The sequence below is a fragment of the Pongo abelii genome, chromosome 8, assembly GCF_028885655.2.
Source record: "Pongo abelii isolate AG06213 chromosome 8, NHGRI_mPonAbe1-v2.0_pri, whole genome shotgun sequence".
Classification (NCBI taxonomy): Eukaryota; Metazoa; Chordata; class Mammalia; order Primates; family Hominidae; genus Pongo; species Pongo abelii.
The window spans coordinates 105,363,189-105,385,063 of NC_071993.2; the positions used below are offsets into that span (position 1 = coordinate 105,363,189).

General features: G+C 50.3%; 2 protein-coding genes across 7 annotated transcripts in view; both read right to left on the minus strand.

Annotated features, from left to right (window-relative positions):
• PYROXD2 (pyridine nucleotide-disulphide oxidoreductase domain 2) overlaps positions 1 to 20,003 on the minus strand; it is a 33,057-nt gene extending 13,054 nt beyond the window's left edge. For all 6 annotated transcript variants that reach the window (XM_054522761.2, XM_063727698.1, XM_024253621.3 and 3 more), the window contains exons 1-6: positions 18,917 to 20,003; positions 14,831 to 14,850; positions 11,812 to 11,905; positions 10,940 to 11,013; positions 3,479 to 3,634; positions 728 to 881 (exon numbers count right to left, since the gene is read on the minus strand). In XM_054522761.2, the coding sequence (XP_054378736.2) occupies positions 728 to 881; positions 3,479 to 3,634; positions 10,940 to 11,013; positions 11,812 to 11,905; positions 14,831 to 14,850; positions 18,917 to 19,043 (625 nt within the window). In that variant the 5' untranslated portion in view covers positions 19,044 to 20,003. The remainder of the gene's footprint in view (positions 1 to 727; positions 882 to 3,478; positions 3,635 to 10,939; positions 11,014 to 11,811; positions 11,906 to 14,830; positions 14,851 to 18,916) is intronic.
• Positions 20,004 to 20,105: 102 nt separating this feature from the next.
• The window catches only part of HPS1 (HPS1 biogenesis of lysosomal organelles complex 3 subunit 1), a gene marked incomplete at its 5' end in the record, with an annotated part of 31,002 nt that continues 29,232 nt past the window's right edge, over positions 20,106 to 21,875 (minus strand). The window contains 1 exon segment of the mRNA NM_001133164.1: positions 20,106 to 21,632. Coding sequence (NP_001126636.1) covers positions 21,470 to 21,632 — 163 coding nt within the window. The 3' untranslated portion in view covers positions 20,106 to 21,469.

Below are 21,875 nucleotides of genomic sequence, written 5' to 3' on the forward strand. Positions count from 1 at the left end.
TCTAGCATTCTTCCTGTATGGGGGCAGCTCTTCAAATCTCTTAGCCCCTATATCTTATTCTAGCCATGGCCATGATGCTGAGCTCCATGCAGGCTTTGATCAGCTTCACATAGGCAACTCCACAGCATCTCACTTCAGTCCTGAAAAGTGAGCCTCTCTACTTCTTCCCTAGGGATTCTCTGGCACCAGAGCAGGGCACTCATGGGATCCTACTTGGCACCCACAGATGCATAGCCCAGAAGTGTGGGAGTCAATGCCCTGTGAGGCAACCCTTGACCAATGGGAGATACAACCCAATGGATAAATGTTTCCCTTTCCATCTCCTGGGAAGGTTTCTCAAATGCATTTCATAAGGCTTCCCAGAGGGCCCACACAGGTCCAGCATCTTGTCACCCACAGTGTGGGCTAGTGCGATCACACACTCTAGTATTGACTCTTTCTCTGTCCACTTTCACCCCAACTTTCTCCTATTTTTGTGCCTTGGGGTCACCCTTCCAAATGAACTACCCATGCATAAGCCTTGGTCTCAGGCTCTATTTTAAAGGCACATCAGCCTAAGATGCTCTCAACAAAGTGCTCCAGGCTGCCCCTAATTGATCACAGCATGTTAACTGATCCCAGCTGGCAGGCTGCCGTGGAGGTTCAGGCTTGTGTCTAGGCATCGAGACAATGGGCTCACCTCCTTGAAGGTCACTCATCATGCCCCGGTGCCTGCACTTGGACTTACCTGCCTTCAGCAGGGGCTTGAGGGTGGAGAACGACCTCATCCTTTGCAGCAGGGAGCCACGCTGGAAGGCTGCCATGTCCACGGGAGCCGCATCCAGCAAAGGGTCAATGGCTAATGCCAAGCGATGCATGAACTCCTCATATCTGGGAAAGACCTGGAACAGAGCTCTGCATAAGGCCCCACCGTCCACATCCCTGCCCTCCATCCTGTCCCCATATGGCCTGTCACCCCCCACGGTTCCTCAAGCCTCATTCCCCGCTGTGGTCCGGCTTGGCTCTGTTGAGCTCCCCCAGTTCCAGGTCTCTAGGTTAACATCAACACCAGGAAGAGTGCATGGGGTGGGGTGGTGGTGGTCAGGAGACCCTGGGCAACAGGAGAGTCACTGGGAGTGGTGACAGGGACAAGGAGCTAATGCTGGCTAACATGAAGTGTCACCCACAGAAAACTGGCAAGAATCCTAGGGTGTGGTCTATGCGATAGACCATGAAACCACTTAGAAGTTTCTTCCTTCTGTCCTTTCTTCTTCTTCTTCTTTTTTTTTTTTTTTTCAATATGGAGTCTTGCTCTGTGACCCAGGCTGGAGTGCAGTGGCGCGATCTCGGCTCACTGCAACCTCTGCCTCCCAGGTTCAAGTGATTCTCCTGCCTCAGCCTCCTGAGTAGCTAGGATTATAGGCACCTGCCACCATGCCCGGCTAATTTTTGTATTTTTAGTAGAGACAGAGTTTCACCATGTTGGCCAGGCTGGTCACGAACTTCTGACCTCAAGTGATCTGCCTGCCTCGGCCTCTCAAAAGTGCTGGGATTATAGGCGTGAGCCGCTGTGCCGGCCTGTCCTTCTGTCCTTTCCTATATTACTGGTAGAAGTTAGACCTCTTTGCCTGTATTCTTTTCCAGTCTGTAGGCCGTCTCCCATGCCGTCTCATCACCTGCAGTCACAGAAGCCTGCCTCCTCTCACCCCACAAGCTCCCACGTCAGAATCCACTTTCGAAGGCCTGGTTTCTGACACCCACCCTCCCTTCCCTGGTGGGCACAGAAGCAGTGATAGAAGCCTATGCTACTGGAGGCCCTACCTGACTCTTCTTAGCCCTGGACGTTGAATTTTGGTCCATCTCTACCCATGGATATACCCATGGCATTTTAATGAGTGTTTACATAAAGAAAAGTTCCATGTTAAAATACATTCGAGAAGTCTTAGTAAAAATGAAGTTAAACAGCTTCCTCTAAGCAGGCCTTTAATATGACAGCATGGAAAGACAAAACCAGAAATCAAGCTCCTTACTTTCCACGATGGGAAATGGGCACTTGGCCTCCGGCGTGTGTGGTCACTAGCGTGTAGGGCCACAGCTAGTGTCCTGCAGGCCCGGGGACCTGGCCTTGTGCCAAATCCCCTCAAGTGCATCTGAGATGGGCGGGATTTGGACGAGAGGATGCAGGTGGCGGTCTCCAATCTGCTGCACAAAAGAACCACCAAAGAAGCACTTTTAAAAAAGCTAAGCTCCTCAGGCCGGGTGTGGTGGTTCATGCCTGTAATCCTAGCACTTTGGGAGGCGGAGGTGGGAGGATTGCTTGAGCTCAAGAGTTCCAGACCAGCTTGGGCAACATAGTGAGACTTTTGTCTCTACAAAAAAATTAAAAATAACTTAGCCGGGCATGGTGGTGAACGCCTGTAATCCCAGCTACTCAGGTGGCTGAGGCAGGAGGATTGCTTGAACCCGGGAGGCAGAGGTTACAGTGAGCCAAGATCGCACTGCTGCACTCCAGCCTGGGCAACAGAGTGAGACCCTGTCTCAAAAACAAATAAAATAAAACAACAAAATAAAAGGCTAAGCTCCTCAGGTGATTCTGATCATCAGCCAGGTTTGAAAACTGCTGGTGGAAGAGACATGTAGGCTGTGTGTCTGTGGTTCTCTAAGTTTTACCCAGCAATAGATTAACACAACAAAAGCAATGTACAAGGGTTCTACTAACCTAGGTTCTTCTTATAAAAATGTCTCCACTGAGATGTGATTTAATGCTACACCTCAGCTTGTATCCAGGCTTGGTACAAAATGGCCATTCAAATAATCTTTCTATATCCACAGAACCAACTGTGGCAGGACCCTTATGGAACTCAGTGGCTCATCTAGACAAGGTCACCCAGCAGGTTCCTAGAATGTAGTTCCAAGGGAAAAAAAGTGCATTCTCCATCCGACATGTGTTCATCCTGTCACCAGACCCACACCATCATGGACACTTTGTTGCCTTGGGCAGCCAGGAGGGAGCCTTGGGATGCCACATTGAATGAATATTTACAACTCTTGTCCTAAGTTCCTGATTCAGTTTATTTTATCCTTAATTTTCTCTGATCCTCCCTCATTCTCCTTTTTGGCTTTCATGTGCTTTAATGTGGACAAACACTTGGAACTCTGTCTGAAAGCTGGAGGAGCATGAAGCACACACTGGTGTAAGAACGTGCCAGTGCATTTCTTCTTGAACTCAGCATGCACAGCCCCTCTGACAGTGGCCCCATACTGAACACATGCAGGTGAGCAGGCCTCCCAGTCCACTGGTCTTAATCAGCATCCTCCATCCGCTTCTCTTCGCAGTGCCTGAGATCAAGAGCTGCCACCAACTGGAGCCCTCCTAAGAATATGGGGTGGCCTGGCCCAGTGCCCCTGGCCTTTGGACAATTGTTCTAGGACAATCCAACCAGGCCCATCTCTAGGCTGCTGAGGGAGCAGGAGCTCAGTCACTGGTCGCCTTCCCTACCTGGGCATCCTTCCGGGAGAACTGGGCGATCTGCTTCTGGTTTTCTGCCATGTCTGTGCCCAGCAGAAGGGACCTGGGCACCTTGCTGCCTGCACCCTCTTCCAGCATGGGGGTGAAGGAGTAGGGGTTTCGAAGATGAAGCCTCAGCCCATGTTTCTGAAAACACAAACAGCACGGGCCACATGTGAATGGCTCTGTGATCTCTGCCCATCATCTTTCTCCGATTGTGTTTGTGTGACCATTTAGGTACCTGTGTGTAGATTCCCAAGTGTATGGTGTTGGTGTCTGTTTTTTAAATATAAGTTTATAAAAAGCCCTCTTGCCCAAGTACCCTATGGTAGACGATACTGTATCACATCACAGTACACTATACCATTCTATACCATACCATACCATACCATACATACCACACATACCATGCCATACACCACGCCATGCCATGCCACATCATACCATACCACACTACATCACATCACACCACACACACCATGCCATACCACACCCTACCACGCCATACGATACTATACCATGCCATATCACACCACACTGCGCCACGCCATGTCATACCACATCACAGCATGGCACACTCATTCCATGCCAGGGACTGTACTAGGGTTTACAATGGTCACCTCACAATAACTTTGTAAGTACAGTCTTGCATCACTTAATGATGGGGATATGTTCTGAGAAATGCATTGTTAGACAATTTCATCATAGTTTGAGCATCACAGAGTGTACCTACACAAAGCTAGATCTGATAGCCTACCACACATAGGCTGTGTGGTGTAGCCTATTGCTGCAAACCTGCACAGAATGTTACTGCACTGAATACTGGAGGCAACTGTAATCCAGTAGTATTTGGGTATCTAAACATGTCTAGGCTGGGCACAGTGGCTCATGCCTGTAATCCCAGCACTTTGGGAGTCCAAGGCGGGCAGATCAGCTGAGGTCAGGAGTTCGAGACCAGCCTGGCCAATATGGTGAAACCCTGCCTCTACTAAGAATACAAAAATTAGCCGGGCGTGGTGGCACGCACCTGTAGTCCCAACTACTCGGAAGGCTGAGGCAGCAGAATTGCTCGAACCTGGAAGGCAGAGGCTGCAGTGAGGCAAGATTGCCGCCACTGCACTCCAGCCTGGGTGACAAAGCGAGACTCTGTCTCAAAAAAAAAAAAAAAAAAAAACATAGAAAAGGTACATTAAGAATATGGCATAAAAGGTAAGAAAAATGATACTGTATAGAGCCCTCATGATGAATGGAGCCTACAGGACCAGAAGTTGCTCTGGGCGAGTGAGTGGTGAGTGACCGAAGGCCCAGCACATTGCTGTACTCTACTGCACACTTTATAAATACAGCACACGTAGGCTACACTACATTTATTAAAAAATTTTCTTCAGTAAGTTAGCTTACTGCAAACTTTTAAACTTTATAAATATTTTAATTTTTAAAACCTTTTTGATTCTTTTAAAAAGACACTTGGCTTAAAACACAAACACTGTGTTTGTGTTTTAAAATATAAAATATTTTCTTTATATTCTCATTCTATAAGCTTTTTTCTGTTTTTAAAATTTTTTACTTTTTTTTTTTACTTTATAACCTTTTTTTGCTAAAAAGTAAAATGCAAACACACACATCAGCCTAGGCCTACATGGGGTCAGGATCATCAATGTCACTGCCTTCCACCTCTACATCCTGCCCCACTGCAGGGTCTTCAGGGACAGTAACATGTGGCACTGTCATCTCCTAGAGTGCAATGCTTTCTGCTGGATACCTCCTCACAGAACTGCCTGAGGCTGTTTGACAGTGAATTTTTTAAATAAGGAAAAGGAATACTCTCTAAAATAATAATAAAAGTATAGTATAATAAATACATTAGCCAGTGACAAAGTCATTTACTATCAAGTATTATTATGTACTGTATATAATTATATGTACTAGGCTTCTTGACAACTGGCCACACAGTAGGCTTATCACCACAAACACATGAATAATATGTTGCACTGCCACTGTGACATCACTAGGGGACAGCAATTTTTTCAGCTCCATTGTAAGCTTATGGGACCACCATTGTATATAGTCTACTGTTGACCAACATGGTGGCATGTGGCTGTCTTATTATCCTCATTGTACAAAAGCAACACGAGAGGCTCATAGGAGTTAAATAATTTGTCCCAGGTCACTTTAGGAGGTAGGTCTGGGTTTCAAAACCACAGCTCTGTAACTGCAAAGCCCCAGCTCTCAGCACCGGTCTGTAACTGCCTCACTTCAGAAATAAATAATTAAATTTAGAAAGACACAATCAAGCAATGGTTATGTGAAAATCTATACTTACAAGGTAGATAAATTATTCACATCAGAACATTTTATTTACTTTGCAGACTCATTTACTCCAGGGTCACTTTAAATGGAAGTTTCTTTGATGCTTTTAAAATATGATTTGATTTACAAATATTTGATTAGCACACAGAATTTTCCAAGAGCACATCTACTTCTTCAAAGCACAGATAAAACAAAAGGGGCCTGTGCTGCCTCCAGTTTCTGCTGTCGAGAGGCTTCCTTCTCCAGATCCGTGGCCTGCAACCTCACGACTCGAGGTCTTGGCTGGAATGCCACCTTATCAGCCAGGCCTCCCCTGCACTCCCTGCCCCCTCACCCTGCAATATTTTTCTCCAAAGCACTTGTCACCACATGGCTAATCACATATTCAGTGTTTTCATTGTCTCCCCAAGTAGAATGTAAGCCCTGTGAAGTCAGGGGCGTCGTCTGTTTTGTTCACCGCTGTACCCTCCGCATGTAGACACGGTGTAGTTAATAGGCTCTCCGTCGACTCTGAATAAATGAATGCCACGTTGCAGACAAGGTACGGCCCCAGAGGACAGAAATTAGATCTGAGAGTAGACGTTTTAGAAAAGCACGAGGAAACCAAAAGCAGGCTTTTCCAACAATTACCGCTGGAGTTGCTCCACACTGGAGATGCTCCAGCCGGGCAGGCTCGCCGCAGCCCTGGACACTCTGTGGAGGAGATTTATGACGCTGGCGGGGGCCGGGGCCAGGAGACGGCTGGGGTCCCTCCTATCCCTAAGATAGAGACATTCTTTAAGCTAGAGAAACTTCCAGCTTCGTTCTTCTTAATGTAGTGAACTCACTCATACCCAGGAGGCATCCTTAGTTTCTCTCCTTGTCATCCTTGACATCCCATCCGCTGCCTCCAGAATCTGTGCACTTCTCTCCAAGCTGCCATTTTGGGAACCGCTGCAGCGGTGGCCTGGTGGTTCACATGCGACCCCTCCTCCGGCAGGTGGAGAAGCCAGCAGGTGGGCCTACCTTTGTAAAGTCACAAATCCTAGCAGTGAACTTCCTGATCACACACCTCACTGGCTTCTCGCTGCACTTGGATAAAATGCAGTCCTGCCCCTCCCACCCCAATCTGCTGCTCTCTGCCTGTCTGCTCTGTCCAGACTGACCTGCCCTCTGCTCACGCCTGCCTGGGTGGGCCCTTCTCCTCTTCCCTCTGACTGCAGACTGCTCAGATGTCCACATGGCTGCTGCTGGTGACCTCTTGGTATTTGAATACCAGCTCAAATGTCACCCCCTTGAGGAAGATGTCCTTGCTGGTCGCCATCTAGGCTGGAATCTCCACTCTCTTTCTCTAATGCTGCCTTCTTTTCTTTTCTTCTTGGCACTGTCCCTGAAGTTCTCTGCCTAAGCGCAGAGTCCTTGCCTTCCTAGTTCACTGCTGTACACCCAAGGGCTTCTCTCAGTGCGTGGCACACGGCAGGTGCTCAGAAACATGGACTGAATGAACGAATAAACCCTCCAAATCAGGGACCTAAGAGGAATCCAAAAGTTATTTCAAGTATAACTAATTAACTATGAATCACTTTTCATTTGATTCCAGGACTTTCTCTTCTAAATGGAGGCTCTGCCATTCTTAATGGTGTTAAATCAAATTTAGCTTAAAGCTGCCTCCTTAAATATTTTAAGCTCAACCTAAAGGTTTCTCTGTTCATAGTGAACTATAACCTAGAAGGAGGCGTAAACAGACTGTAACCTACTCCTGTGTCAATCGCCAAGTTTTGGCCAATCAAAGGGGACCAACTGTTTAAACCATGTTCAAATAAGGCAAACACTGAGCTGTAACCAATCCAGCTGTTTCTGTACCTCAGTTCCATTTTCTGTACATCACTTTTCACTTTCTGTCTATAAATCTTCTTCCACCATGGAGCTGTGCTGGAGACTGTGAGCATACTCCAGCTCGGGAGCCTGATCCATTTATGAATCATTCTTTGCTCAATTAAACTCTATTAAATTTAATTTAGTGAAGGTTTTTCTTTTAACAATGGTTTTAATTATGTGGAGTCCGAATGAGAAGGGGAATGTTAAATAACCATCAGATTATATCCACAAGATTTGTTCGGATTATGAAGCTTTTTTCTTAAAAAACAAAACAAAAAAAAAACAAAATGAAAGCAAACCCTTCTTTTATTTACCCCATGAGAGTTCTCAGCATGCACAGTCATCCTGGGTGGAAATTGTTGGAAAGGGTGTGTGTGTGTGAAGAGCGTGTGTGTGTGAAGAGCGTATGTGTGTGAAGGGTGTCTAAAGGACCAGAGATACAAGACATTTAAAGGGTGTGCTTCTCAAAGTTATGTTCCGGGGGCCTCCTCTTTCAGAATGACCTGAGAATGCCATAAAAACGACTGTTTCTGGGCCCCACCACTGCCACAGAATCAGATTTGTGAGGAAGAACCCCTGGGGTTTCCCCAGCAGTTTCCCAGGTCATACTTTGTGGCCCTGCAAATTAGAGCCCTACCTTAGAGAGATTTCCAGGAGAAAAGCAAGAGCAAAATGAATAAGGCTGAGTGAGACCCAGAAGGTCAGTGAGGGAGGGGAGGGAGGATGGGATTGCCTCTGGCAATGAGGTCAAGGTTGGCCCAGGGGGAGGTGGAGAAGGTGGCTTATGGCTGAAGGGGATGAAAAGCCCCCCTCCACACCCCCTTCTCTGCCAGTGCAAAGGCTCTGCCCTTCCAGCCTGGATTCCATCATCCAGCGTGGGGCTGCTGCAAAAGCAAACTCATTTACTAGGTGGATGGAACCGGGAGGTGATCCAAGTCAGTGCTCGCATTGACAGCTGTAGAAACTAACACCCGGGAAGGGGAGGCAGGCCCTGGTGGGGACCACAGCGGGTCAGTGGAGGGTGCTTTGACTCAAGGAGGGGAGGAGAGGCAGTGGTGCCAAAGCCAAGCCTCTCACTTTAGTTGAGGACTCAGTCTAATTGGATACAGCCTTATAAGTGGCAGGGTGGGTGAGTAGTCTCCAGCCATGTGTCTTTGTGGAGCCTCAGTTTTCTCAAGTGCCAAATGGGGGTAATAATAATAGCGACAAGTACTGAGCCCTCTGTGCACCAGGCACTGTGCTGATGTGGCCTTAGGAGGCAGGTGCTGTTACTATTCCTATCTTACAGATGAGGAAGAGAAGGTACCAAGTGGTGAAATCACACAGCTGGTGAGCTGTGGAGCAGGGAGGCAGTCAGCAGCTCCAGTCTCAGCCTCTGTGCACACCCCGCTGGAGCTGCCAGGGGCACTCTATCACCACGTTCACCGCAAACTACAAAGAGCTAGAGACGTGTGAGTCTGGGTGGTATCGGTACCAAGAGGCCTGAGCGCATCATAGCTCAAGAACAAGGAGTAGGAGACAGTCAGGCCTTGGCTTGAATTCTCCATCACTTTCTAGCTGTGTGAATTTAACCCCTGAACTTTAGTTCCCTGATTGTAACATGGCTCTTGACTTACAGGTGAGGATCAGTTGAGATAGAACATTAAAGGTCATAGCCCAAGATGTGATGCTGGTAAAATAAATGCTCTCCATTATAGTTTTGGAAAGACAATATTCCTGGAAGGAGTTTAGTTGCCCTCCTGTCAATGCCCTTCAGGTTGTCAATGTCCTGTTAAAACAAGGTACTCCAGATGGGATGAGTCCTGCGCATCACACAGCAGGACTGCTTTCTCCCTGCTCTGAGCGCCGTACTCCTATTAATTGAGCCTAAGGCAGAGGTTAAAGCATCTACTCAATTCACTTGGGAGCTTCTAGTTCAAGGAACACTATGACAAATACCATTTCAAATGAGTAACGTTTTTTAAATAAAGAGAATAACCAAGCGAAAATGTCCATTCTGTGATTCTTAGTCTCTTAAAAAAAAAAGGTTTGCCAAAAGGAGGGTCCCTGCTCCCCAACATCTGCCACTATGAATACGTGGTGCATTTATAAACTGCCTGTTGCTATGGTCTGCTCTGGACTGGAGACCAGCGACCCACCCCCAGGCCTGGCTAGATTTCATCCAGTCCTGGTACCAGGATGCACATACTCTGTTCCAGTGGCTTGAAGAACTCTCTACATGAACCAGTTAGAGCAGCCAAAAAGCTGTGAACAACAGCTGGACATCTTACTAGTTTAAAATTTTGAATTTAGAGCAAAGATGGCACCAATGTGGCCAGGCGCAGTGGCTCACGCCTGTTAATTCCAGCACTTTGGGAGGCTGAGGCAGGTGGATCACGAGATCAGGAGATCAAGACCATCCTGGCTAACACGGTGAAACCCCGTCTCTACTAAAAATACAAAAAATTTGCCTGGCATGGTGGCGGCGCCTATAATCCCAGCTACTCGGGAGGCTGAGGCAGGAGAATGGTGTGAACCTGGGAGGAGGAGCTTGCAGTGAGCTGAGATCGCGCCACTGTACTCCAGCCTGGGCGACAGAGCGAGATTCCGTCTCAAAAAAAAAAAAAAAAAAATGGCACCAACGTGAGTGGCAGCTGCAGATGGCACCAAGAACCCTTTTCTCTGAGTGGTAAGTGACAGTGGCACTAAGCAGGTAGAAGCCAATCAGCCTCCAGCCTCAAGAATGTGGTGACACAGTTTATAAGACAGTGGGGGTGAAGGAAGGTGAAAGAGTGGGGGGCAGGGTTGGCCCAGGTTGTGGACAAAGGTCAGCAGACTAAGAGAGGCAAACAGCACCAGATGAGACTCCCAGGAACCTTCCAAACAGCCCGGGAGCCAGAAAAGTCCCCAGGCCCCACTTCCTGCTCCAGCTGCCAAGAGAGGAAAGCAGCTCTCAAGTTCAATGAGGGCAGAAATCGGGCTCATGTCCCAAGGCAGCTATAAGCTCAGGTGCCCAAGGCTTCAGATAGGTGTCCCACGTGGGCCTGAGGGTGACAAAGCTCTTTCTTCAAAAGAAGTCTGATTTTTGGATGAAATTTCCCACTTTTCAAGACACTACATGGACAAGACAAAACCCATCTGCGGGAACGCAGCAGGGAGACCACGTGGGATACACAAGACTTGGGTGGAAGAGGGAGCCCTCAGGGGCGGGCATCACCTCGGGCACAGAACAGGGAGCCTCCACCCAGGTTGGGAAGATGGAACTGCCTCCTCCCTCCTTGCAATCGGGCCGTGGGGGGGCCCTACCTTCAGCTCCAGATCAGTGTAAATCTGCGGCCTCAGCAGGCTGAGCAGGTAGGACGCGCGGGAGAACTTAAACCCTGAAACCGAATCCGATGAAGACTGTCACCAGGGGTCACCAGGGATGAGGACCATCACCGGAGTCAGCAGGGATGAGGACCGTCACCAGGGGTCACCAGGGATGAGGACCGTCACCAGGAGTCAGCAGGAATGGAGACCGTCACCAGGGGCCAGCAGGGATGGAGACCGTCACCAGGGGCCAGCAGGGATGGAGACCGTCTCCAGGGGCCAGCAGGGATGGAGACCGTCGCCAGGGGCCAGCAGGGATGGAGACCGTCGCCAGGGGCCAGCAGGGATGGAGACCGTCGCCAGGGGCCAGCAGGGATGGAGACCGTCGCCAGGGGCCAGCAGGGATGGAGACCGTCGCCAGGGGCCAGCAGGGATGGAGACCGTCGCCAGGGGCCAGCAGGGATGGAGACCGTCGCCAGGGGCCAGCAGGGATGGAGACCGTCGCCAGGGGCCAGCAGGGATGGAGACCGTCGCCAGGGGCCAGCAGGGATGGAGACCGTCGCCAGGGGTCACCAGGGATGGAGACCGTCGCCAGGGGTCAGCAGGGATGGAGACCGTCGCCAGGGGTCAGCAGGGATGGAGACCGTCGCCAGGGGTCAGCAGGGATGGAGACCGTCGCCAGGGGTCAGCAGGGATGGAGACCGTCGCCAGGGGTCAGCAGGGATGGAGACCGTCGCCAGGGGTCAGCAGGGATGGAGACCGTCGCCAGGGGTCACCAGGGATGGAGACCGTCGCCAGGGGTCAGCAGGGATGAAGTCTGTCACCCGGAGTCACTGCTCTCCACTCCCCCATGCCACATCAGAGCTCACCTGGGATGATCTCCTCAGTGACAGCCGCACCCCCGATCACATGGCGCCTCTCGAAGACGGCGGTGTTCACCCCCAGTCTCTGCAGGTATGCTGCCTGGGAAGGGGGGCAGCACACAGGGCCCTCCCTTTACCCCTCTGAAATGTCAGGGCTCCCTCGGGCTGACCCGCAGACTAAGGTCCTCACTATAGGCCAGTATGGCCCACACTCCACGGCCTCCCCGCCCCGCTCATGCTGTTGCCGCCTCTGGGAATGCCCTTCCCTGTGCTTCCCTTTCCACTCTCGCCTTTTCTAGATGTCCTCTAAGATCCGACAGGCCTGCTCCCACCCCTCCACTTCCCAATGAAGGTGGTCTTCCCTCCTTAGAGGCCTGGTGCCTCAGGGACTCACGCTGCTTCCTGCCACTCTGCCCTGGGATGTCGCTCTCCTCCAGGCAGGGAGCAAGCCTCATTTCTCCTACAAGCACAGCACAGTGAGGTGGAACTTGTGAATGCTGACCCTTCCACCCAGGTTCAGCCCCTCATTCTCTCTCTGCTGCTGCAGCCTCGGTACCTGATCCGTCTGGCCTCAGTTTGTTCACATGCAAAAATGGGGCTGATGAAAATAGTGCCGGCTTTACCCACTTCATAAGGCTGCTGTGAAGATGAACTGAGCTGGTCCCTAGACAGGGCTTTAAGTGGTCCCTGGCACAGAGAATGTACTCAGTAAATGAAGCTGTTTATAGCAGAGCTTTATTTTGGGAGAACAAATGATGCAAGGATTTCTATTAATTTTTTTCTAGCACTTAGTGGAAAAATCAATAAATATTTGTTGAACCAAACTGGTCATGAATCTACCGATATAAAATGCTGGCCCTGTGACCACAGGAATGGTGCCATGCAAAAGTCAGACTTTTCAAAAAGCTCACTTGGCAACTATTATGTGCCAGAAACACTGAGTACATTGTTTTGTTTAATTTTTCCCACCAGCCAAGAGGTAGGTACTATGATTCTCCCATTTTACGGATGAGAAAACTGAGGCTCAATGAGGTTAACAGCTTGCCTCAGGCTCACAGAGCTGATGAGTAGAGGTGTTTGGAATTGAAACCAGACAGCGTGAAACCAGCGTTTATCCTAACATATCCTCCTATCATAACCTACTGAGAAAGAAACAGCAGCCGTCACTCAGTGGCTGAGGCCTGGCACGCAAGGTGAGCTGCGTCATTCTCCTATTACACAGGAACGATCTCACAGATTGACAACCTCAAACAAGGCTTCTATGAGACTATGATAAAATGAGGCAAGCACAAACAAAACCCATGTCTCCGTGCCATCCAGAAAATACCGAACACCCCTCTTGGCTGAAATGAGTGACTGCTACTTCTTTATCAATTACTGCTCTCCGCACACTCATCTCTCCCCCCTACAGATCAGATTTCTTGAGCTGCCCAGTTGCAGGGTTGTCCCTCCTTCTTGACAGTATCTAATCTATGGCAACCCCTATTTTCTTAGGCCTTCCCTCAAATCACCAAAGCTCAAATCCTGTGCTAGGTTCTTTCTAACACCTTCCTACTGAGGCAACCCGAGGTTCCCCTGATGTGAGTTCCCCCACGGCAAAGAGCAAGAAACCAAACTAGACTAACTATAAGTGTGTTCCTGGTGGGCTTTGGGTGAAGGGCGTGGACGCCAGCCTTCCTTGGCCTGGAAACTTCCAGTAATAACAGCCACCATTTGGGCAAGGCTGCATGTGCCAGGTCCTAGCAGCAAATGATCTATTACCTTCACAGCAGCTCTGTGAGGGCAGGTGACATTGTTCCATTTTACCGTGACTCGGAGAGGCTAAGTGACTCAACCTTCACAAAGTGGCAGAGCTGGGAGATGAATCTTTGTTTAAATTAATATAAAATCAGGCCGGGCGTGGTGGTTCACGCCTGTAATCTCAGCACTTTCAGAGGAGTTTCAGAGATCAGGAGTTCGAGATCAGACTGGCCAACATGGCGAAACCCCGTCTCTACTAAAAATACAAAAATTAGCCAGGCATGATGGCGGGTGCCTGCAATCCCAGCTACTCAGGAGGTTGAGGCAGGAGAATTGCTTGAACCCGGGAAGTAGAGGTTGCAGTGAGCCGAGATCATGCCATTGCACTCCAGCCTGGGTGACAAGAGCGAAACTCCATCTCAAAAAAAATAAAAATAAAATAAAATAAAATAAATGTTTTAAATAACTGATCCATTGAGTTACAAAATGCCCCACGTAAAATGTTCAAGTAAAACTTAAACATCCGGCAAAGTATTAAGGTTTAACATCAGTCCGTTAGCACACCCACAGTTTCCCCCTATATTGATATTCTAGAGCTGCCGCTGCTTCAAGAAGATGTTCCACGTTTGTTTTGTGGCCTTGAATGCCTTCTGTGGCCTCCTGGAGGTATCTGGACTCAGGTTACAGAAGCATAGGCTAAGGATAGCTGTGGGATACCCAGCTCAGTTTGGGATCTTGAAGTCAGTTGTGTTGGGGACAGGGCGCAGGCCCTTCTGCTAGACTGAGCTCCTCAATGTTTCCAGGGCACACTTTGGCCACATGGCAGCTATGTACTCCAAGATGGTACATGGCCTGGACCTAGCTGGCAACACAGGGCTCTAGACGGAAGGGCTGCCTATGATCTGGAGTCAAGGGCCCCCACTCCGCCCCAGGTGCCCAATCCCCTGGTTCCCACCTGCTCCGATGCTATGTTGGTTACATGCTTCCCTGCCTTGTCAGCTTGTTTCTGGAAGCTCCCTGACTCCCTCACAGGCCATGGGGAAACCACCTTTCCCCATTAGGGGAAGGGGAGGAAAGGAGCCTGTGATGTCCTCAGCTGGCTGCAGATGTGCATTCGACCCAGCCCCCAGTCAGCGTTGGAGAGCAGAGAGCATCGACTAGGCTGCCTTTTCCTTCTCTCTCAAGGCCCGATATTATCCCACCTGCTTCTTCACACTCCTTCCCAGGCTGCTGAGAGCCACACGCCCAGGGGCCAGTGAAGTGGGATCAAGGGGGAGGTACTCACAGCCACCAGTCCGTTGTGTCCTGCAACAAAACGGGAGAGGGAAGGAAGGAAAGCATCACTGGTCAGCGGGCCGGCAGACAGACAGTCCTTGAGGAATGTGCTCACCGCTGCCCGCCCCCATGCCATGAAGATCCTTGGTGACCCTCCCCTCCCCTTCCCGCACTCAGATGTTGGAACAGCATCTAGCTCAACTCCATGAAACACTGGATCTTCAAGGAGTCAGAAAACCCCGGTTCTTGCCCTGGCTGGAAAAGTCCTGCTCCCCTGGCTTGGTCAGGGGCTCTGCTGGAGTGAGGGGCTCATGAGAGCATCGCCAGGGCTTCCATCGCTTGGGAGGTGCAAGTGATGGTGTCTGAGGGAGCAGCACAGTTGAGCTGGCAAGCAGGAGAAGCAATGGGTGGCTGGCATGCTGGTGCACCAACGTCCCGTCTCGCATGGCAGCATCAGCATCCAGGGGAGTGCTGGTCATGTGGGTAGTTGCTGTCAAGCGCGGCTTGTTTCGTCCACGTGTGGTTCACAGTCGGCACAGTGGTGCCCTAGAAGGCTTTATTCACATGGGTTTGTTTTTGCCAATCCCCAGTGTTCCAAAAATAAAACATGAGTTCAACATGAAGTAAACATGCACAGCTTCAACATGTGCTAGAGTGACTAGCTGCGCTTCAGGGTGCCTTGAGCTGAGAGGCCTGAATTTGGCTTTGGCATCTCACGTTCCACACCAAGCCCCTGGGTAGCAAGTGCCTCTCCAGCTCTGATAAGCTCAGAATCACCTGGGAGGTTGTATAAATGTCGACTCCCATAGACCCCCTTCCCAGGGGTCTATTCAGCAGGTGTTTCACAGAACCAAAAGTTTCATGAGCTAAAATTCACTCTTACCATATGAGAAGCATGTGAGAAGCTAGTTGGTTATAGTTTATCTTAAAAAGTGCTGGTTGACATACTCTTTATTTGTATGGGCTTTTGAAAATGTTCATAAGAAAGTTTAAACCATCTGCCAGTTGGGACTCATGAACAGATGGAACCTGTCTCTCAAAGACATGCAGCAAACTAAAGGCAGACAGTCCTGGGCTCAGACCAGCCTCTGCTGTTTGCCAGGGCATGACCTCAGAGTCATCAGCTGCCCTGAGCCTTGAGTTTCTTCACATGGGGAACAGAGGGTGCCAGGGACCCTGCAGTGTGGCAAGGATGAGATAAATGGGAGCTATTTGTCTTTTAATTGGTGCTGATGATCAATCTTGGAAAACTCATAGCTTTCCAGGCAACTGGGTCCAGTTCAATCACGGCAGACCTCAAATGAGTAAGGTCAAGGATCCAAAGCACAAGACCCCCTCTCAGTGCCCACCCTCAAGTCCTGGCTGAGCCCTCCTTGGCTTCTGGTGACACCTCTGTTCCCTTGAAGAGGACTTCAGCTGCGGGCTCTGCTAATCTCCAGACCTGCCTCAGGGGCCCCATAGCAGGCGCCTGGGCCCTTGAGGAGCTGCTCTGGGGGTGGGCTCTGCAGCTGCCTGCATCAGGCAGTGTTGGTTGGGTGAATGTGCTGACCTCCGGGAGTCACCTCCCGCCTTCAGAATGCTCGTCACCAGGTACGGGGCCAGGAGTCTCCATTTTAACAAGCCCCTCAGTCACTCTCAGGCACATTTAGTCAAATGACTAAATCAGATTCATCTTCAAGGTGGTGGCCAGGTGCCAGTGTGCCTTCAGGGACTCAGAGGTAACCCTTGTCTCAGAAGATGCCATTCTGTTCCTCATTGAGGTCCAAGATGCCTTTAAACCAGGCTTTATGGTATGTTTAGCCACTAAAGAAATCATGTCAAGGAAAAGCTCACACACTGAGACTCACTCGCACTTGTAGGCAAGTCACCAAGGCAGCTGGTGACCTAGAGTCAACCTTCCCCATTAGGAGACAGCAGGGTGAGCTATGGTCGAGCACGGAAGGAGGCAGGGGGCTTCTCTGAGGCTAAGTGAGGTGCTGGAGATGGCTCCCACCAGCCCGGGGAGTTTGTGAGCCGGCTGTCAAACAGCCATTGTTATAAACTAAATTATATAAGCTTACAATTAAATAAATTATATTAAAAACAAAGGTAGTAAATACTCAAAACACACTACCTCCTATTTGTTTTTACTACATTTCACTGTTGCCCATGCCCTGGCAGTCACTGGCCTCTATGTACATATCTGCATGGTGGACACACTGTACAATGATGTGCTACTGGGTATCTCTCCTAAATCACATTGAGCAACCTCATCCTGGTAACAGAAAAGGCTATGGTGGGAGTATTTACACCACCGTCATCAGCAAATATTACACAGAAGGGCTGAATTTATTTTTTGTGGTCAGGCTTAAGAAAGCTATGGGAAAATGCTAATAATGCAGATTAAACCTAACAGCGTTAGCTGTTATAGCGTGAATAAATAGCACAAAAATTGAAGGAAATATTCTAGTATTAGAACAATATTATCTTATTTGAGTAACATCATTCCTGTCATTTAAAGAAGGAGGCCGGGCGCAGTGGCTCACACCTGTAATCCCAGCACTTTGGGAGGCTGAGGTGGGTGGATCACAAGGCCAGGAGTTTGAGATCAGCCTCGTCAACATGGTGAAACCCCGTCTCTACTAAAAATACAAAAATTAGCCGGGCGTGGTGGCGGGCGCCTGTAGTCCCAGCTACTCAGGAGGCTGAGGCAAGAGAATCGCTTGAACCCAGGAGGTGGAGGTTGCAGTGAGCTGAGATTGCACCACTGCCCTCCAGCCTGGGCGACAGAGCAAGACTCCATCTCAATAAATGAATAAATAAATAAATAAATAAAATAAAAATAAATTTTAAAAAATAAAGAAGGAGTAAGGTTGGGACATAAATCTTTGTTGTTTCACTTGTTTCACAATCATCTTACTCTTTACAGAAAATATGGAGCACCATTCTCTTTGGAGCTACCCTCATTTGTCAATTGCAACTATAGGTTGGCTACTGAGTTTGGCAAAAATCAAAGAAAGCCTTTGGTAAGAATCACTTGGGTAGGCTGCATTTAAATTGAGAGTATTATATCTTTATTTGTAAAACTGTGTGCAGTGTATCTTTTATTTCAATATTTAAAATAGGCATGTGTGTATGTGTATGTATGGATGTATATACATACATACATATATACATATACATATATACACATATGTGTGTATATATACATATACATATATACACGTACACACACACATACATCACACATTTTTCCCTGGAGAGATGACTGTTGAGTATCTACCAGCTCGCAACTGCTCTAGTGCATACGAAAATGAAGACATGCCCTCAAAGCTGCATGTTGAGTGCCGTCTGCTTTATCTCTGTATAGACCTAGTTGGCAATCATGCATCTGGGGCCCTCTGCAAGTGTGAATGGAAGGCACTAAGGAAAGACCACCTGGTCCTGGGCCTGCCTCTTCCCCTAGCACCCAGTAGACTATGATACTCTGAGCCCAGGGGTTGGCAAAGTGTGGCAGGATCACTGCAGATCCCCAAATGTCCCAGAGCTGCAAGGCAGTGGGGTCCATCTCCCTCTGCAGACACGCAGTAGGAACTCTGGGACTCAGTTCTGTTTCATCCTAACTGGCCGTTATGAAATGACTGCAGTTTCTTATGACGAGGGGTGGCCTCAGTGGTAAGGTAGTGGTGACCAGAACTCAGGGCACTGAGGGGGCGGGGTGCTGGATTTCACTTGTCTGTTGGCCCAGGGCTCTTTCCAACCCTTACAAACCATAGGCAGAGAATGCGGTGGAAACTAGGTCACTTTGCAGGAGATATAGGGAACCCCTGAGCTCACCTAGTCTTCCTCTGTCATTCTCCATGGGAAGATCCAAGCCCAGAGAAGGCAAGCATTTGCCCCAGGCCACACAGTAGAGCCAGCACTGGAATCCCAGGTGCCTGTCTGCCAGATGGAAGGGCTTTCCATTGCAGCCCCTGCTAGTGTATAAACTTCTGGCTGGGTTATGCTAGAGGAGAGAGCAGTGGGGCTTGGCTCCCCCTCCCCCTCCCCACCAAGCTCTGAGCAGGGCTGCCTTCCCGCCCCTCAGCTCTGGCCCAGCCTGCTTTTACCACTTTACCTGCTCCTATCACCACCGCATCATACTCAGGCTTCAGACCTCCCCCCGCTTCCGTGTGAGCTCGTCTCCAAGCTGGGAAGGGAGAGGCGGCCACAGCCTTGCGGAGACCTCGGCCACTTGCAGCCATTTCTGCCCCAGGCTGGGCCTTGCTAGGCAGGGAGTCTGCTAGCGATTGGCTTTCGTGCTGCCCTAGGCACGGGGTGGAGCAGGGAGGAAGCAGGAAGAGGAGGAGCTGCAGTCCCCCTCCAGGCCCCCTCCACCATGCATTCTTGGCCACAGGCCAGCCTCCTGCTGCCGTGAGGCTGTGCTGGGCCGTCGGGAGGGTTGCCTATTAACCAGGCGGTGTCACCTCCAGGATGCAGGGGATAATGGCAAAACTGATAATCCACTGGGGTTCCTACGTCAGGCTGGCATTGTGCTGAACCTTGTAGGCAAAACTCCCCATTTTACAGATGAGGGCGCTGAGGCTGCGGGGTTAGGGAATGAGTGGTGGAGGCAGAGCGGAGCTTGAAAGGGCCCTCTCCTCCCCTGTGCGTCTCCCTTCTCAGTCAGAACTGAAACGCCTGGGGTGGCAAGTGCTCATGTCAGACTCTGCTCTGACTCCATGCTGAGTCTGCCAGTGCAGAGTGGTGATGCCTCTACACCCACAGGAGGCGCCCAGGGCGGCCATGTAGCATCACCATGACCAGCGCCTTCAGACACGCAGAGGTGGCTGTGTCTGTCGCTGAGGAGCACTGGAGTCCTCCCCTAAATGCTCAAACACACCCCTCAACGAGGGCTTAGGGGCAAGTTCACTGTCTGTAATTCTCTGGGTTTTTTATTTTGAAGGCCTGGCCATTTCTCCTCTTTTGGCACCTTGCTCATTTTCCAAGAATCCCCAAGGATTCGAGGTCACATCTATAAATACCTCCAGCTAAAGTTCTTTCTGACCCTCCCTTAGGCCTGCCTTGAATTAGGAGCCCCTTTGTTCTCTGCCCATTACTTAGCAGAGTGTTCCCCTAGGAGGAAAAAACCCCTCGGAGCGGAGAGTTCCTGCACTGCTCTGATATCGCAGTGTGACGGAAACCTGCTATTGGTAACGAATCTCAGAACTGGGAGAGTATGTGGAGATGATCCTAAGAGGGAGTTCCGAGGACCCCTCCACACACCATGGACAGTTACCCCGCATGTGAGCATCTCTGCTAAGATCTGATTCAGGATGTTCACTCCTGTGTTATTTATTACATAGAAAGATCAAGGGGACTGGTTAAACTAGACATATCACATCCAGCCGCTGCTAAAAACTAAAGGAAAATAGTAGGTGACAAAAGCAGGGGTCCTGAACAGTGGTGGGCTCAGAGGATTGGAGTTTTTTCCTTTATGTTTTTCTGTATTTTCCACAATCCATGCTTTTCATTGCCATTCCATCAGATGATGTTAAGGAGGAACACAGATCCAGTCACCTGAGGGGATACTTCCTCACTGCCACCTTCTCAGGCTTTAGACCAACGTGTGGGTTCGAGTTCCCCCAGCCCCAAAGCTGTTCCCTGCAAGGGAGAGACCAGTCTTTGAGCGAATTTTGGCTGAAGACTGAAGACGCAGAAGGCGAGGCTCCTGCACACACAGCACGCGGCCATCTGATCCTGTGCTGCAGTGGACGCTGACTTTCGCCACGCCGCCCTCTCTGGCCCAGCACCAGCCTTCTGGCCTCAGAGGAGCAGACACTCCCAGTCCCAGGGCTCTCAGGGTCTCTTGTCCTTGGGTCCATTCTGGGACAGGAACTTCTCAGTTGGAAGAGAGGGGCTGTACCCCTCAGGTGGTGGTTCTCAATCCAGGGTGCACCACGGAAGCTTTGAAAGACATCAAAGCCTGGGCTCCATGGCTGCCAAGCGAATCCAAATCTCTGGGCCAGGGCCAGGGGCTTGAGAACCCCAGCCCTAGGGCAGACGCCAGCCAAGCATGAAGGGGCTGGGACTTAGCAAGGGCTTATCAGCACTGACAGAAGGGTCTAGAAGCACAAGCATGTTGGGCTTCAGTGATAACACTGACCAACATTTATTGAGCACCTACCACATTGGGTAATCCTCACACCACCCTGGGAGGGAGGTGCCATCGCTTTAAATGTGGGGAATAGAAGAAACTTGCTAGGAGGTGCAGAGAGGAAGTGGCAGCGCTGGAATTCAAACCCAGGCAAAGGAGCACCTTTTACCTGGGGTAGGAGAGAGCTTGCTGCGTGGGCTTCCTCCACAGAGGGAACAGCAGAGATGGGGCTTCCTCCCCATCTCCCAGGATAAAGGCAGAGGCAGCTCTGGAAGAGGAGCTGCTGCCACTGTTGTTTTACAAACAGGACCCCTGGGCTTCCCTCTTCCTCCAGAGAGAAGGATCTGGGGCCTTGCTCAGTACCCGACATGGAGGGTGGTCTAGGTGGGGTTTTAGAAACCCTGGGGCCACCCTGGGCACTCTGCCTCATCCTCAGGATAGCCACTGCAGACAGGAGGCTCTCGTCATGGGTAACAGTGGCAAGCAAGGGCAGCTGGAAGACAGGATGCAAAGGCAGACTGCAGCCACCTTGGCCTAGAGCAGGGGGATACGGGAGGCCTCCCAGAGGCGCCGGGCCAGCTGGCCGGCCTGCTGCACCAGCAGGTCAGTGGGGATGACAGACAGGTGCAGGGCCAGCAGCTCGTAGCATCTGACAGCCTCGGTTGGGCGGTTCTTGCTGTAGTAGCGCAGAAGCTTCCTGGGGAGGAAAGGGAGGATGGGATTCAGGAGTGAGGCTGCGGCACTCCTCCAGTGCCAGAGGCCTCTCTGGGCCCTCGCAAGCAAATGCCCATGCCCTCGGTCATCTCACTAGGCCCCTGCATGTGGGCCTTGACACCCGCTCTGGTTCCTCACTGACCTAACAGTGCCATTCTGGCTACGAGGTAGCAGCAGGGATGTTCTGGGCCGGGCACAGACGTTCCCCGTGCTGCCAAGACCATGC